General features: G+C 38.5%; 2 protein-coding genes across 4 annotated transcripts in view; one reads left to right on the top strand and one right to left on the bottom strand.

The window, feature by feature from the left end:
- Positions 1–2017: 2017 nt before the first annotated feature.
- Positions 2018–16021, bottom strand: LOC112460496 (myosuppressin). Its single transcript, XM_025025201.1, has 3 exons — positions 15142–16021; positions 4736–4939; positions 2018–4363 (listed from the first exon to the last, which is right to left on the bottom strand). Exons 2-3 carry the CDS (start codon positions 4929–4931, stop codon positions 4275–4277), a joined length of 285 nt encoding a protein of 94 aa, XP_024880969.1. The 5' UTR covers positions 4932–4939; positions 15142–16021; the 3' UTR covers positions 2018–4274.
- The window catches only part of LOC112460495 (acyl-CoA synthetase short-chain family member 3, mitochondrial), a 28562-nt gene continuing 17841 nt past the window's right edge, over positions 7215–17935 (top strand). Inside the window, exons 1-4 of one of the 3 annotated variants that reach the window (XM_025025198.1) lie at positions 7215–7535; positions 7620–7906; positions 8497–8648; positions 8746–8884. The gene's annotated coding sequence lies outside the window, so the exon portion shown is untranslated. The remainder of the gene's footprint in view (positions 7536–7619; positions 7907–8496; positions 8649–8745; positions 8885–17935) is intronic. The other 2 variants (XM_025025199.1, XM_025025200.1) reach the window with 2 other exon arrangements.

Below are 17935 nucleotides of genomic sequence, written 5' to 3'. Positions count from 1 at the left end.
TAACTGATTGATTGACTTATCAACGCTCAGCCCAAACTCCTAAATCTAGAGAGTCTATAGAAACTCATGAAATTGGGAGCGCATATTCCTTCTTTTTGTATATATAAGCATCCACTAAGGAGGGACTTTTAGAAATTCAATCTTTAAGGGGGTAAAACGAGGTAAAATGTTTTCACGGATTTCTCAAGCTCTCTTCTAGGCCCGATGAGATATCGACTTGGTTTTTTTATTTAAAGTAGTTACATACCGTAGCGAAACACGGGTATCAAGCTATATCAATAAATACCTATACAATTTATATTGTCCGTTGACCGTACTCGCGATAAAGACTACTTTGGATGCAGGACGGTTGACGGGTAGGACGGTGGGAGGGAAAACAAATATTGCCGCGTGGGTAATTGCTAAGACGACGACGGTGGGACATCAATCTCTGGAGTCCGACCGCGCCGTTGCTTAGACGGCTCTTAAATTCGAATGTTCTTTCGGCTACAGTGCTGTATGTGTATACATGTACGGCGGTTCCTCTCTTATTTATTTGATGATGGATATTCGCACCGAATTGGCACGTAGCATCACATTCTGTCTCCACGCTTCTTTTCACTCTTAATATATTCTATCTATGTCCTTGGCCCGTACACCGAACGTCCTTTTCACGAATTCCTCGGCCAATACTTACACCTCGTGTCGATTTTCTTACGCCGAGATTTCCGCGCAATTTTCGATCCGCGTCTAGCTCACTTCAGTTTACACCGTGTAAGTTTGCTCTCGTAAACTTGAATTTCCGCGTGAGGGAAATATATATATTTGAGCTCAGCGAAAGGGAGAGATATTACAGCTGCTTGTTTTCCTTAATACCGGCAGCGCGTAAAAATTATATATATTTTTAACCGCTGGTCTCCAATATAAATCGCGACACTAAATTAAACGACTAAATTAATTCCCGGCTTATTCTCCTTTGGTGAGAAAGAAACGCGTATTCCTCGAAATACCGTATAGCGTTCCCCAAATTGTCGGACAGGGACAATTGGGGAAACAATGTTTTCCGTGTTATATAAGATGTGGTTTGCAGAAAATAAGACCGGTGGGTGACGCCCGCACGCGAGACGCGAAAGTTTAAAATATCCGTAATAAAAATGCGGCGACAATATACGGAACGGAGTAAAAAGAAAGGCGCTATGTACGTAAGGTACGCCCTCGGAAAATATTAGCGCGCGTGTTTCTATTAGTATAATAGAAACACGGCAATATTTTCTTGCGTTTTACGAGTCGGGACCGCGCACTTACGTGATGTGCGCGTTAAACGTGTTAGGCGACTATAGAGAGAAGAGAAAAAAAAAGAAGAGAGGAGGATAACGGAAGCGATTCTCGCTGGCTGGGTACTAAGTAGCAGAGCGACTTATTTCTGTTAAACGTGATCGATCGCAGACAACGTGACACGTGACGCCTCTCGTGCGAGGTGTCGCAGATATCTGCCGTTGCATATATAATAAAGCATCTCGCCTACCTCGATTCTCCTCATCGACGCACGATCATCCGCCCTGCCGTTCTCGCACCTTGCTCTCTCGCGGCTCGATTTCCGCAAGACTCGCAATTGTCGCCGGAAATCGAGCTCGCTTGTCAGGAGTCGGTCTCGTTCGTGACTTCCTTTCCCTTCTTCTTTTTCCTCTCCGAAATTCTTCTCGAGCGAATTGTCGCGATGTTCTGCGACGTGAATTACGTCGATAAAAGAATCCGACGTTATTCGAGTTGCACAAAAAGAAAACGTCGTTGCGTATTCATATCGATTCCTTGGAAAACGACATCGCGCGGGTTTACGCAAGCGATCCAGGATGAGGAGTAGACGATATGCGCGTTGCTCAACCAGACGGTTCTCTCTAATGGAAAACGCTTGCAATCTCGGTCGCTTTGATATTGAAATTTAGGAAGCTGGAAATGTTTTCTACCGCGCACAGATTCATATAACATCGAGAGAAAGAGAGACGAAGGATGTGGCAGTCATGTAATAAACGACAAAGCATTCTGAGAGAATCACTTTATATGCGTATATATATTTCTCTGTTATATATAATAAATATATTATTACCTCGCAAAATACGTGCATTAGCACGCGTCGCATCGGCCATATATCTTACACAGTTCCGTCCGTTCCGTGAGTGATAATGCATCCATAAAAGAGCTGCGAATATGTTCGACGACGTAAGACGTAAGACGTAAGACGTAGAGACGTTGGAAACAATGTGATTTCTTAGGACAGGGACTTCCGGCACGTACGTGGCGAGACATTTGGGAAATAATTCGGACATAGGTTTGCGATCAATTGATCACGAAAGTCGCCGGAGTCGAATGTGCCGCGCGCACTTTAACGAGTCGGGACAGATATAGGGCGGAGCATACATTTTCGTTAACCTCTGTTTATTATTTAATTCGAAGATTTGTTATTCAGTTGTGCAACAATCGTTCGTACCTTTGTACCTTTTTTCGTAATGAATATACAAGCTGCCCCGGCCGTGCCGATAGGCAAACACGTAGCGTTATCAAACACAGAATCGATCTGATAATAAGTCGCTAATAAGGATCCATTTATTGCCATTTACAAAACTTCGTTCATCGCACATGACAAGAATAATTTATCTTAACAGAACCTTTAAACCTCCTGTCGCTGATAATATGGAAATTCGAAAAGTTGCGAATATATAGCAGCAATTTCGTTTCGATATTTTTCTATCAAAAGAAGATTTATTAATCGCTCAAGAATAATTTATTTTAATAGAATTTTTATATATCCAACGTTGATAATATATTCAATGAGATATTAAATAAAAATTCGAAATTCGAAAAGTGTTGCGAATGTATAGCAGTAATTTCTTTTCAATGTTTTCTTATCGAGAAAAAGTTAATTTGCATCTTTGTGAAATAACGCCACGAGTCCGCCCCTCTCCAATTCCGGAATATAAGTTCTGCACACATAACACCGAAATATAATCAAGCAAATCTCATTTGGATAAATGGAATTAAATGAAATAGCGAATGCGGGCGCGTATAATATGAATTTGAGTGTATCACTGACATACGCGATCCGGGAATTAATTCGAATAAATTAAATTTACGTTTAATTTAATTGAATCTTGCGTTCAGCCTAATTGTCCGTGTCACTGATAATATGTTACGAGGTGCAAAATGATGGATTTATAAAACAAATGGCGCACGTAGACCTTTCGACACTCTTTACAAGACATTACATGGAGGATCATTATCTCGCAAGCGACGCGAAGATGAGAGTTATTAATTGGAAACAGTAGTCGCGCGAAAATCGATACACGGCACAACGTTCCTACGTTCTTACATTCGTAAAATGGCGATGTTAATCTGGCCTATAATCTAATAGTTAAAGTAGTGCATTAATGATTAATTAATTGATTAATTAATAGACGATTAAATTTGGTACATTCACAGTGTAATACAGTATAGATTGGAATGTGGTGCATCATTGTGATACGCTTTTTAATTGTGGTGACGCAACATATAGAATCAGAAGTATAACTTCAACTTTCAAGGAGCTTTTAATATTTAGCCAGTTTTGACATATTTGCCGTTACTCGCAAAATTATTTAAAACTAACAAAAAGGATAGAATGTCGCGAGATTTTTATTTTTGTAACTATCTAATTTACTCTTTCCGAGCGTTACACGATTATGTTTTTAGTACTCCAGGCGTGTCGGGATAATATCTAAAGTGTTCGGAGGAAGATTATTTATATATGTCATCAAAATTATCTTGTAACAAAATTATCTTGTAACGTGAAATTTTCGTTCCATGAATGGAACGTTGGCCGTTAGTAGGTGCTGCAATATAATGTACGTTTAATTGCTAATTAAAGTCCCTTTAAACTTCTCGCTTTTGTCGAACAAAGAGAACTAATTGCACTAACACGCTTAAAATTCATATTTAACCAGATATACATATACTTACTTTCACGCGAGGGCGCTCGAGGGTAACAATTTAATATCTTGAATGCTGTTTAGATACAGCGCGCGAAAATAAAAATTATTAGATCATTAACAATGTTAACAAGATTAGAGTCGATCGTCTTTCGGCGGGTTCTTTTACGGGTTCTTTCGTTCTTTGTTTTTCTTCCCCTTTTTTTCTTTTACATTTTCGGTAGACGGTACTACGAGTCTTTCGATGACAGGACGATCGAATGGGAACCTAAGAGAACTTAACTCGAATCATTTATCGCTTGCGAAGGGAGAGCGGAGGGGGTGCGATGCCTTGTTCTAACGTCGTTTTCCGAAGCGCAAGAACACGTGGTCAACGTCTTGCCTCTTGACACCACTGTCGTATCGCGGCAAGTTCTCCCGGTATTCTGAAAGCAATTCAAATGCGAGCCATATAATTATCCCTTATCGCCGTAATCAATCCTTCAGTCCGAGGACGTGGAACGTGGGGGATGGCGTATTCAGGCCTATATAGCATTCAAAATGATACGCACTGGCTGAGTGTATGAGATCACTCACCTTTCGAGCGGCGATAACATAAATTAATATAGCGGAAAGCAATTGCGGGAATAGGCACGTGCAAGGAGCGCGTGTTTTCATGCGTTCGTGCGATATTTGCCTTTCATCATTCACTAAATAAATTAAAGAGTCGTTCGCCTCGCCTCCCGGCGGTTCGGCGGCCGGCAGCGGCGGCAGTTTGGCGATAAAGCGAACTGATTCGATTAGACAGCTGCGGTTACCTCTGTCGTCGACGAAGTCATTCATGTCCCTGACGTCCCATATTCTCGCGATGGCTATACAAATTTTACGCAGTCTGGGCGGAAGCTCGTCGAGAAATCCCGAGTTGCACTGAGCGGGCAACGCGGCGAGAGCTTCGCCGGATAGAACTGCCATGGTCGTCACGGACACGAGGATCATCAGCGTCGAGCTCATCATTTTTTGGGCTGTAAGGAAGAATATATTGCCGGCTTCCTTCAGGTTTGCAAGCAGCAACGAAGTCAAAGGAAACGCATCGCAGAGGAAAGAGAATTGCCGAAACAGTAAATATCTAATTGCTGCGACAAATTTTGTTAAGTGCGCTATATGGACAATAAACGAATTGTCAAGAAGACTAATGCTTCGCTGAAATCTGCTTCGTTCTGTTTTGCAAATTATTTTACTCGAATAATAAATTTACTTCATCTCCTTTTTTTCCATTATTATCTCCTTTCATTAATTTTTATACCGACATTCTATCAGCGACAATTATATTGTGATGGGAAAACTGCATTTGCCGCAAATAGACTGTTTACTTCAATAGCAGGTTAACAATAACTTGACATTAACATGTTTCTATAGGCAAATTTATTCAGCAAAATTTCTTTCATCTCGCCAGTGAAACAGATTTTACCGTAACGACGAACAATTGGTTATCGCAGCGAAATTTGTTCGCTCCCACGTCAAATATACAACAATCTAGCAGCAATATACACAGCAAATATATGTAATTTGGCTGCAATCAAGCTGAATTATTTTCCTCCTGTCGTTTAAACTTGGTTTACGTGCGCGACTTGTATAAGTCCACTCTGAATACTATTTGATCGCTGAAACGCAGAAGGAAAGAATTCTATACAAAGAAAACTTGCATTTGAAAGATCGTAAAAATTCAAAGTACAAAAGGCCTATGCAAATGACGCGGACGTTTGAATCGTGAATTACGAGCTGCGAATTTCGCTGCTCCATTTCTCGCTTTACAGACGCGTTATACCGTATACTGAAGCGAGTGTCCGCATACGTTGACCCGCGGACATCGCGCGGCCCGACTTCCTAGGCATACGATTTCCTTGATGCGATAACGATAACGGCCACCTATTGAGGATTAGATGTCACGTTCACGTGTCGACGTTTACGCAATCCGAACAAAAGAGAAATGCCGTAATGGTTCTCGGCGAGTTCCGCGACATATGTATCTTGCGACACGGCGACGCGCGTGCGAGCGGTCACAATACAAAGAGCGATTAGCCTTAAACTTCAGACGCAGCTGCTGTGTAATACAAATGAACGGAGTCACGTCGACCGATAACGTAACAGGTAATCAGAACGTCTCTGTACATCTGTATATATAAAACACCCTGTAAAATATTCGATCAGACACGGACGGAGTAATCGCGGAAACGTTTATTGATTTTTCTGTGAGCACCAGTTTTGTATGTCCAAATAATTTGGACAGCGATACCATTTCTTATTTAAATCAATATAACTTTTAATTGAATTTTTAATTCAGAGTTTCAGTTTATTAACAAAATTTTCCTTTTTTATAGTAATATCCTCTCTCGCTGTTTCAAGCTATGTAAAGTGATTTCCGTATACGTCCAAGTCCGAGACACCAATAATATTTTTTTATCTCACGAACATCGTGCCATCTCGCATATGCGCGACTTTAACATGCGCGGTATCAGCGCTGTACCCAGACCATGTATTACAACGCAAATGTAGGGGAGACCGGGGCTAGTTGATATATATACGTTCTTTTTTTTCTAAGTAAAGATCTTAAAGAAACAGTTAGAATTATGATATAATGTGACCAGATTTATAAATATAGCATTTAGCATATCACTGATTTATTTTACTTTCGGCTATACAAAACTAAAATATTTTCTATTTGTGAAAATACGCTACTCCACTTGAAATAACTATTTGAAATATTATCGCAACGTTTTTGCAGAAATACCACACTTTTTATGCATGTATTATCTTTTGTCACGTTTACAATAGTTATCAATTTGCTCCATGTACATAACTACATACCAACTATCTCCGGTCTCCCCTATACGAGAGGAATGTTAAAGACGATGAGAGTCGTCCAAGAAAGAAAGTCGGAGAATCGCGTTACACAGAAGGCGATCTGAAAGTGCCTCAGGTAAATAGGACTTATTGATAAGAACACGAGAGAACCTTACAAACGAATTCGAGGAGAGGGCAAAATCGTATTACGCCCCGTGCTCGGACTTTCCGATAGCCTTTACTTTGTTTGAATGGATAATGCCGACCGGAATCAGGTCGGAGCAAAAATTTCTATCGTGGAAAAAGAACGAATAAATTTGATATTCTCTCGCCTTTGTAAGAGGGAAAAGAACCGTGTCGTTCGAAAACGCGTTTTTCTGTTAAAAAATGTTATATATTAAAATTTTATAAGGTTCTACCAAAGTGACTCTCGAAAAAACTTTTTTTTGGTATTAGTTTCTCGCGTAAAAGAGGGTCTTGAAAGGGGTTCGTTGACGTAAAAATAAATGGCTTTTTGTATCTGTTTTTGAGCGAAGAAAGTAATAAGAAACGTTTAATTATCAGTTAATTAATAAGAAACTTGAGATACATTTCAGAAGATATATTCCGAGGTCATATCTAGGTTATTCTCGAATAATATCCTCCAGGATATCTCCTTGCCTTGTGATCAGCCGCACTTAATGAGCAGACAATTAATCTTCCTAAATGAACTGGCTATACACGTGCGGGTCAATCTCAGCTACATCCCGAGATTCCTTATAATATATATGTCATGATGTAAGAGTACGCCGAGCATATCGTCGGAATAATATTTTGCTATGCGGTGCGACGACCATGAACTATGTATATATACAATTGTAGTACACGGATGCACGGATCGGAGCGAATAGGCAACCTGTTGCTGATTCGCCGACAGTTCGCTCACAGTTGATGAACCCGGTAATCGTGTTTTGTGTATGCGGAGCGAAGTATCGCATACCGAGAGACAGGTAGGATATACGTAGACACATGTCACGACGCCGGAAGTGGAGCTCGATTAAATAAACCACGCCGCCCCAAGTCTCGAGAGAAGAAGAAGAAGAAAATACATGGCACGTCTACCAGGAAATCCTCCTTTAACAAAGGCACCTTGATGTACGAGCTTTCAGGTAAGACTTTAAAATTTTTACAAGCGTTCGTCTTCTTGATAGAACTTTCAAAATAATCGCTTAAGAGGGACGAAGCAAAAATAAGATCAAAATATCAAACTCTTGTTATCTTTTTTTTTTTTAAGTACATTCTTTTTTGCATGTTTTAAACTATGTAAAATAATTTATGTATGTACATGTCTAACAATATAATTGTCTTAAAAGTGGTTGAATGTATAACCCTTGCGCGGATTAGAACAGACAATGCCTTTGTGACCGCGCAAATTATATCCTGACTTATCCTTATGTCTACAAAATCCTATGTCAAAAATAAAGAAGGAAGAGTAAGTGGAAGGGTTAGGCAAGATTAACGATACGTTGGATCTTAGAATTGCACACGCACATAAAATAACGGGAGAAGTCTCTCTTAAGGAGAGTCACGTAAAAAAATAGTTCTAAAAATTCAGATATTTTTTTAGGAATAGATAAAGACAATGGAGAAAATTAAATTTAGCAAAGAAGTCTATGTGTCTGGTTGTCAATGTATCGCACGTTGTCCTATTGTTAGTCTCAATCAGGATTTCAATTTAATTTAATTTAATTCTCAACAGCTCGGACATTTTGATAGAATATCGAAATTAAAACGCGAAGATTTAGAGAGGCGATTATAGCATTGTTTGCGTTCGCTTATCACCAACTGTGAACGCACGTATGTAAATATTGGCAATGCAACGAATAGGTAATACGACTGAATGCTAAAAACGTGCGTTTTCATATTCCGCTGTATCCAATATACATATGTATCTCGATATGTATACAATTATTGCCTACGCTATACGTACGTGACCTATGCGTTTTAGGCTTAACGCAGCTGCAGAGTCACCAGAAAAAACCCCACGCATGGCAACAATAAAAAAAAATAACAATACGCGGATAAGAATAGATCGAGAAGAATATTACGACGCATCGGAGAAACTCAAAGAAAGATAATGACCGAAGGTAATTATGAAACTTTCGATTTCGTCGTGTTCTTAAATGTTCTTAAGAGCGATTAGAGAAGGATGAACCAAGATAATGCCGCAATAAACTCTGATTGCTCTTTTTCCACGGCAGAAGAAAAACGCTATTGTTATTAATGCAAGATTATAAATTCAAAATTATAAGCGAAAAATATCTTACAGTGTGTGATGTGTGTGCGAGAATTTTCTTATATTATTGTACATAAATATCTAAAAAATATAAGAAGACCTTCGCGCGTTTGCCTATATTATATCATAAAGCAAAATCACACAAGGTATGTGAAATTTTTAATAAGACAAATAATAACAAGGGCTTATTGACATCACTTGAAGAAGCTGCGGACTGGGAAAATCAAAGGATACGAATACGAAGAAATAAATATATGTATACGAAAGCTCTATGGATACGAACAAAATATACATATCGTATATGTTGTGGCCTGAAATCCTCCCTGAATCATTAATGCGCGAGTTACGTAATGCATACGCATAAGTATATGTGTACGTTGAAAGTGACGACTGTGTTCGAAGTCTCTGTGTCTCTCTGATATCACCAGAATAATACATATCACGCGAACCTATCTTTGAAGGTGCAATGAAATATTAATATCGTGGAAACGAGCAGAGATGACGAGACATTCTTTCGTCACCGCGAGCAATCACCACAGATACGCAATCCAAAAGGATAAAAAATTTAAGATACCCTCCCTCGTCCTTTCTCTTTCCTGAAAAACTGACTTTTCTCGTAATTAAGAAAAGAATAAGAAAAAGATTACGGGTTTAATTTAATAAAATAATTAAGCTCATCCAAACCCGAAGTGACTGTCGATAGATCTAATCAAAAAGCAATTATATAGAGATCGACTGTTGACAATGATATTTTCGAAACGTTTTTGTATTAATATTAATATTGCACTTAATCTCAATATATTCGAATGTATATTAAAAAGTGTGTGTGTGTGTGTGTGTGAGAGAGAGAGAGAGAGAGAGAGAGAGAGAAAGAGAGATTAAAAAAACCTCTTTCCAACGAAAGTTGATCTAAGAGTCATTATTTCAATTTTCTTGAAATTCTTAATTCTTCCTTTAATTGATAATCTCCTCTCGATCTAGAAGGCATTAAGCTTTAATAACTCTGGATCGTAAAATGATGATTGAATTTTCAACACTTTATTCCGGATTGACTGTTAAATTGTATATGTTCGCTGTATCGGAATTCCTGATTTAAGTATCGTTGCGCGCTGCCCCAATATTTTCTGACTCGACTGCCGATTTAATACCTGCAGTATTGTAATCCTTCCTCCCAATCTCTCTCCCTTTCTCTTTCTTCCTCTTTTTTTTATTTATCTACTATCGCCCCGTATCTCTGTTATCATTATCCATAGATTCTTGTAAGGTGCGTGTAATATTATTTTTGATATTTTTTTCATTAGAGAGATGTCGAAAAATAATTTTAGTCGCAGAAGCAACGGATAGGATTAATAAACTATATTGAAAAAGGTCGCCGATATCACAATTTTATTAAAACTTCCGACGAAAGTCAGTTTATCTCATGAACCCACATATTTCGTAAATTTCGCTTTATAGGGTATCCTATACGAGCGTGGCAATTGTATTACGTCACATTTGCTAGCTTAAATGTCACTTGTTTCCATTACGTCAAGCACTACCCACGCAATTTCAATAAGTCTGGCAATTTCGGCGAATAGAAAGAGAGAAACGTCGGACACGAAATTCGTCTTGTAGCAATACGTCACTTACGTGGACATAAACGCGCGAGGAAAACCCGGTTCTCTTCATTTGACATACCGAGGTGTCACCTTCCGAGATAGCTGACGCCAGTATGCATTTCTAATGATAAAACTTTTCGTCTAGTGCGAGATACCGTTTGCGTTTATTATACTTTAAAGAGCACGGCTTTTAATAAATTGGGCGCTCTCTATCACCACGTCACGCACGTTGTAAGAGCCCATCAGGCAGACTCGCTTACAATGCTCTCTCTGTGACACAATTGTCTCTTCAAATACTTTTTAAGCAAATACAATTTACCAGCGAGTGTTGAAGAAAGCTTTTAATGTGTCTAGCAAGTAGAAATGTGGCATTAACGAGCCCCGTGTGTCCTTATTCGTTGAGATTTCAATGAGATTATCAATTTAACGTGATATTTTAACTATCCAAAATCCTTCTTTATTGTGAATTGTTTTAATTACTTTTTCTTTTTTTAATAAAAGAAACAAGTTACTGAGCTTCTCAATGAGTAGCTGGCAGAAGTTTTTACGGTTGTCAACAGAGCAGAAATTATCTTAGCGCGAACGTTGTTAGGTCGTTCGTAAGATAAAGTCAAACAGGCAACGAAACATCACCGATCGATCTTATCGTTTCGCGATTCGAGCATTTAGCCTATATCCGAAACTCTCGCGTTGTTCCAGGATAAGATCGAGCGGAATGGCGGCAGCGAAACAGTCGTGCTCGTTAGAACTAGCGCGATTTAACGCGATGCACGAGAAGTTTGCGTCATTCGGCGCACGGAAGATGTCCATGGACGGTATGAATGTTGATACGGCGCGGAATTACGCGGAGTTTGTACCTTCCCTCCCCTCTCCTCCCCTTCCCTGCGCTGTATTACAATCGCGATTAAACTTGCGAAAGCTGCATAAGGTATTAGAGACACCAAAGCACGCGCGTCGTGCACGATGACTCGCGCAACCCCCCGGGCTGAAAGAGATTAGTGCACTCGGCGTTCGCCTCCGGGAAAGTTAGAGCGTTACAAATTTCGTAACTTTAAAACAAGACCCTCTCTCTGCCCCCCCCCCCCCTCGCCCTCCTGCCCTTCGCCCATTCACATGCGCGATATCAGTCGCGAGTTTCTCGCGGTTTCGAAATGTTATAAGAGAATCTCGGTATAATATATAATAAGGTCGCTCCGGGAGGATTTATCCCCGTCGCGCTGTTCTTAAGCTGTCCGGTAAGAAGGAGAGAGGGCGATTCTCAATATTTACTTCGATGAGAATGAAATTTCCGTTCTCCGAGCCTGAAGTTTAAAGACTCGCTCTTTATGAAATATTGTTCGAAACTCCGCGTAATATACGGTCAAGGTATGTCGCGCAATCGAGCGATTAAGTTTCGTGGGTGAGGAAATGGCACAATATTGTCTGTGATAGGAAATAGGAAAAGGGTATATATGCTTTTGAGAGAAATCGTATTTGCGAGATACGTTTCTCTGATCAGTTCTACGATGCGCGGAAATATAGCGAAATTCTTGAGAAGATTAATTCGCATCTTTTCACGCAAAGAACAAAAGAAGTATGTATAGAGTGATTTAAAAAGTTACTGCCAAACTTAAGGAGCGTGTAAAGAAGTCAAAATAGAACAACTTTCGATTAGGAACCTATGTTCTCCAAAGTACCGAGTCAGAACAGGCCTTTGAATGTATGGAACGCGGATATAATATACCATCAATAATGAAATAATTGTAATTTCCACTAGCTTTATTTTGTTTTTATTAAGGTTTTGTTAAGGATTACACTAGCACAAACTGAATTTACAAAAAGTGTTCGAATTGGCAACCTCCACATTCAATGCAAGCATATTGCATCGTCAAACAAATTCTGGCGCACTCTCTCAAATATCCCTCTCAAATAAACCTTAATAAAAAACAAAAGCTAGTGGAAGAGTAGCAAATTACGATTATTTCATTGGTATATTATCCATTCCATAATACATTCAAAGGCCTGTACTGACTCAGGATTAACTTTGGAGAACATAGATTCCTAATCAAAAGTTCTATTTTGACCTCTCTATACGCTCCTTAAGTTTGGCAGTAACTTTTTGAATCATATATGTATATATAGAGTTGTATATATAGGGTTGCATCGTAAAGCTGTCTTAAAACAACAGCTAATTTACGATTTTTCCTTTTTACTCGTTTTATCATTTTCATCCTTGCGATTCCAATTAACGCGCCGCAGGGAGATAAATCTAAAGAGTGAAAAGAAAAGATAACCCAAGAAAATCGCGCACATAATTAATTAAAGGCTTGCGTTAATTGAATGCTAATGAGGACGATATTTGTAACTGCCACGTGTTACGTCTCGTTTACACGAACCGAGCATATAAATTATCGTGCGAGATCGTAATGTAGCGTAATATATGGAGAATGATTAAAACAATCCCGGTATACGATTCGTAATCCGACTGTTATGTTCATTCCGTGCGTATTGTAGAACCATTTCATCGTTTTATCGGACAATCAAACGCAAATTGAGAAACGAAAATCCGGTTTTTCATAATTGACCGTATAGTATTTCCCTACCGTGTATAACGAATGCCAAAGTATCGTGGTATAGTTGCTGGATTTATAAAACAGATTTATAGATGCATAAAGTATAAATTCACGTTAATTTACAAATATTTTGGATCCTCATCAAAGCATTAATTATTTACGCGTTGAAGTGCGAAGCAATTTTGAGCGCATTTATCACGACGGTATCGAGAGACAGCACCCACTAGCGGTTTATCTCATTTCTCAAGATATCAATTTCCAAGTTCGACATTTTAAAAGTAGACAAGCTCTCCGCGTCGCTAAATAAAAAAATTGTCAAATAAAAATTGAAACGCTCACGCGCTCGATCAATTTTATCGTAACACCTTATTTGAATATGAACTTAAAATATCAAACTTAGAAGTGGATCTTCTGAAAGATTAGGTGTACGAGCTTTTCGCGTCATCGGTATACGATGAGAGTATTATGTACAAGAGTCTCAGAATTACCATCAAATTCAACGTACAGCGTTTCCTATTTACAATTTAAAATAAAATTTTCTTTATATAATGAGAATAGTAGAGAGATCACGCTTTATATCACAACTTCTTGATCTTGAGCATCTTGTTTCGCGATAATTAAATTTTTAATTAAAAGTTCGGTTACAGTCCACTTCATGTTGAGCGCCAAATGTCTCAACACTTGTTTCTCTCGCATTTAATTCTTGGAAAAGTTTCCCGTAAAAAGCTCGTAATTCAAGATTATGGCTCTAAAACATCTTCTCTACCAACGACAATCAGCTCGGACTTTTTGGCGAGATATTATTTCTTATACTTGCCCTCAATTCTGGAACATCCTATGTGTAATATAAAATATGACTATTTAATAATGATATAAACATTATAAACGGAGAATCCGATTTGTATGCAGATAATGCAATGTACACGTAAAATTGTGTCTACATCAAACATGTTTGATCTGTATATAAAATAGTTTTTATCAGATCATGTCCGCCCACGTATCCTTCTACTCGTGAAATAAATTCATTGCCAATCGACAAGAACTTCGAAAGAAAAATGTCAAAGAAAAATATGATCTTAAAATAAATAAGAAGCACAGTCAATTGATACCATAATACCATTTTAGGTTCCATTTCACAAATAATAATTACCCGTATATTGGTTTCAAGGTTTAGAATTTGATAAAAAAATTATATTTATATTTATATTTGTATTAACAAAGAAATATTTATATTTGTACTAGCAAAGTATTTTATCTTTACTTCTCAACACATATGCGCCAATAAAAAATACAAATAAACTGCTATGTAAACTGTGATTGAGTGCAACCTTTACAACAAAAAAAAGAAAAAACCGTTGAAACGAATTACTATGTCGATTGCCTCAAAGCCGCTTTAGCATTTCAATCCCTAATGAAATTATATTCTTCGTGAGGGGGTGTACAAGGGTTATTCCTGGAAGAGAGTAGGTGGTGATATATCCAATCCCTAAAATTAGGCAAACACGAAAAATTTTTTTATATATCAAATAATTTAATTGAACAGTTGCGAAGTCGTTAAGTTTTCATCTTTTATAATATTGAAAAGTAAAATAGAGATGTCACTCAAAGAGCTTTTCCACAACATATTTTATATATTTTCGTATAAACCGACTTCTTCGGGCGTGAATTTTTCGAACATGACAGTATAAATCCTTAAGCACTGATGCGGTTTTTTTTATATATTAATTATATATAACTTTATATAATTATATATTAACAGAACTACGTTAATATTCGACGTATCTCATCAGATTCGCGAATTCGAAAAAAATTCTGCAAGAGATATTACTGATACTCTGCATCGGTGCTCGAAGACGGGAATCCGATCATTACGAGGTAAACATAATTTGCCTTTTTTAAATCTTTCTTTGCAAACAAGTTAAAATTAGATTGAAACGTTCAAATGGGACGGTACCAACCTGGCGAAAGCGCAAAGGTAGCAAAGAAGGTAGTCGCCGAGAGATGGTCAGCGTCGCGAAAACGGAGGACCCTTACGGCTTCGTCGTGCTCGTTCCCCTCTTTATCGCACCTTATCTGCACCGGCAGGCTGCGAGCCGGTGTCGGTCTAAGCGCGAGACTGCACGGGGGATGAGTTACCCCCCCGATGTTCCGCGATTGACCCCCAAAGGCTCTGACTTGGCGGCTCGGACAGACGTCCGTGCGGAACGGCAACGGGACGGTGCGGGAATCGCGCGATGGATGAAGTGGACGACAAGAAGATGCAGAGATCGCCGTCGACGTGTCGCGGACGTGGATGTGGATGACGGCTCGACGAAGAAGGACGAAGGATCGTGCGAGGGCGAACGCCGCGTGAGGTGACCGAGGCGAGAGGCTCGGGCGAGAACCGTGTGACAGTGGCGAGAACAGCCGGAGATCAGCCCTTAAATACGCGCCGTTCCAACTGCCATGCGCGTTTCATGGGGCGCCAGAGAAATCATACGTCGACGCGTAACTTACCCTCCCTCGCGCTATCCCTCTGCCTCCCCCTAACGCACGATGAGCGGGAGGACGAGGTGCGACGCACATTTTCTCATTCAATACGCGCGGAATAAAAATTTCATAGTATTCTAACAGGAGGCACTTACATAAGACTTATGACGTCCGACGTCGCGAGGAGACGTCCCGAGTCCCGATCGTGGTCGAACTTGTTGCTTTCGCGGGAGGGACGCGAGACGACGCGCATGCAAATTGGATGAGGAGTTTTCTGAGAAATACCGCGAGGCAATTCGATCTTCCTGCGATAAAATGACGTAATAATAATGATAAATAAAAAACAGTGACAAGTGATATCCTATAAATCATAAATAAGACAAGCCACATATTGAAATTATATATATTTGTGATATATTAATTAATTATCATATATTAAATTAATTGTGCACATTTATTAATTAGAGTTACGTGAAGGATAATCTTTTATAGTTTATGTCGTATTTACAGTTTTAACATGTTCTCTCCATATTTTTCGTTATAATTTTTAATTCGTCTTCCTAACTGACAATTTCGAAGTCAGGAAACAAAGAAAAAGTTTTTAATTAATTCGTATGGAAAGTGCGATATATACAAACATGTTTAATCTTTATTTCCGTCTTCATGCGACGTGTCATTTGTCATTATCGTTTATCGTAAAACTTACATCATTATCAAGATCTTATGCTGATGATATGCGTCGTTTTACTCGTCCATAAATTTAGGTAAAATGTGTAGCAAATGTATGTAAATAATAAATAATGTCCAATTTATGTGTAGTAAATAGTATGCAATTTATGCGATCACATACGTGAAACTACCTCGCGTATACCTATAATATTTACGATGTCGGAAATTTTTCTTGGAATAATCTTTCACGTGTCTGCTCGCGTATATTATTAAGCTTATAACAGAAAGATCATGTATATGTTTTTGTATAAGTTTCTCTCTGTCAAAAGATTTCAGTAGGTTTTAAAAGCTTTAGCAATAAGCGGGTTTATTTCAAGGAAATTAATATTTCATTCTGCATTTAGTTAATTGCCTAAGACTCGATCTGTTTTCTACAATTTTGTTTCTTATCGCGACATTCCTTGCAATTCAAATGTTTATCGATAATATTATTGCATTGATACGGTTCCAATCCTTAAGACTTGGATTTTACTGGAGTTCGATGAAGCATTATGAGGCATCAGGTGCGATACGAAGCGACGCGATTAGCAATTTTTCATCAAGCTATAGGCGATAGAGTCGACTCGGATACTTCCCACGTATTCTCGGAATTTCCCTTTAACCGATTTATATCCATAATCGTAAAGCTTTTATTTCAAATTTATTGACGTTGCCGCGAAAGAGGTCACGTTAATGTAAACCTATAGAAATAAAGATACATCCTTTTAAGAATTTTTATTGGAATTAATTCGTAATTATCCCAGTAAACAAAATGATACCAGTCAGCAGATTGGTAACAGATTTGTCAGCAGACCGAGAACAACTGCGTTCGTATTCAACTTCTGTTCTGTCAGCAGAGTCTGCTAACGTAATCGCACAGGAGATTGGCAACAGAAATCGCGCAGACAGCGCCTACTGACAGGCAATGCAAACAGATTGGTGACCGAAATCGTGCAGAGCCTGAACGGTTCCAGCAGGATCTGCTCGATTTCTGCCACCAATCTGCTATCTGGTTATATACTTATACTTCTGTTAGCGTTCTGCCGACATCGAACTTCGCATCTCGTTCTCGATGATTACAATATATAATCATACATGCTCATGTATGGCCATATAATATTGCTTAAGATTATATTTTCCATTTCTTATATGATCATATATAATCATATATTTACTAATATAAACTAATACGAACTAATATGAACAAATAATAGGTTTTTTCCTCGGAAAGTAATCATCTTCGACACGAGATGCTCGCGTAATTGCGGTCGGTCAATATAATAATTTCATTGCATAAATACAAGATTGGTTTATGACAATAGATATTTACGTAATACGAATAAAAAAATATACGCGCAAAAAATAAGACAGTAAAAATGAGATCAGTAAAAAGCTGTTGCTGTAGTAATACTTATAATAAAAACAAGGTAATCAAAGCAGAAGATTGAAAGATATAAGATAACAACGTGGGAAATGGAATAAAAAGAATCCTTCTTTCAAGGATTTTTATATGAATTAATTCGCGATGCAAATAATAATTTCATTGTATAATCACAAGATTGATTTGTAACTCAG

The sequence above is a fragment of the Temnothorax curvispinosus genome, unplaced genomic scaffold (assembly GCF_003070985.1).
Source record: "Temnothorax curvispinosus isolate PA1 unplaced genomic scaffold, ASM307098v1 QBEX01010597.1, whole genome shotgun sequence".
Lineage (NCBI taxonomy): Eukaryota > Metazoa > Arthropoda > Insecta > Hymenoptera > Formicidae > Temnothorax > Temnothorax curvispinosus.
This window is presented reverse-complemented; position numbering and strand designations above follow the sequence as displayed.

Excerpts from the sequence above, each read along its gene's own strand:
- LOC112460496 (XM_025025201.1), bottom strand. The coding sequence starts at position 4,931 with ATGATGAGCTCGACGCTGATGATCCTCGTGTCCGTGACGACCATGGCA. Across the intron at positions 4,364-4,735 it reads TGACTTCGTCGACGACAGAG|AATACCGGGAGAACTTGCCG; the intron begins GTAACCGCAGCT and ends AATTGCTTTCAG.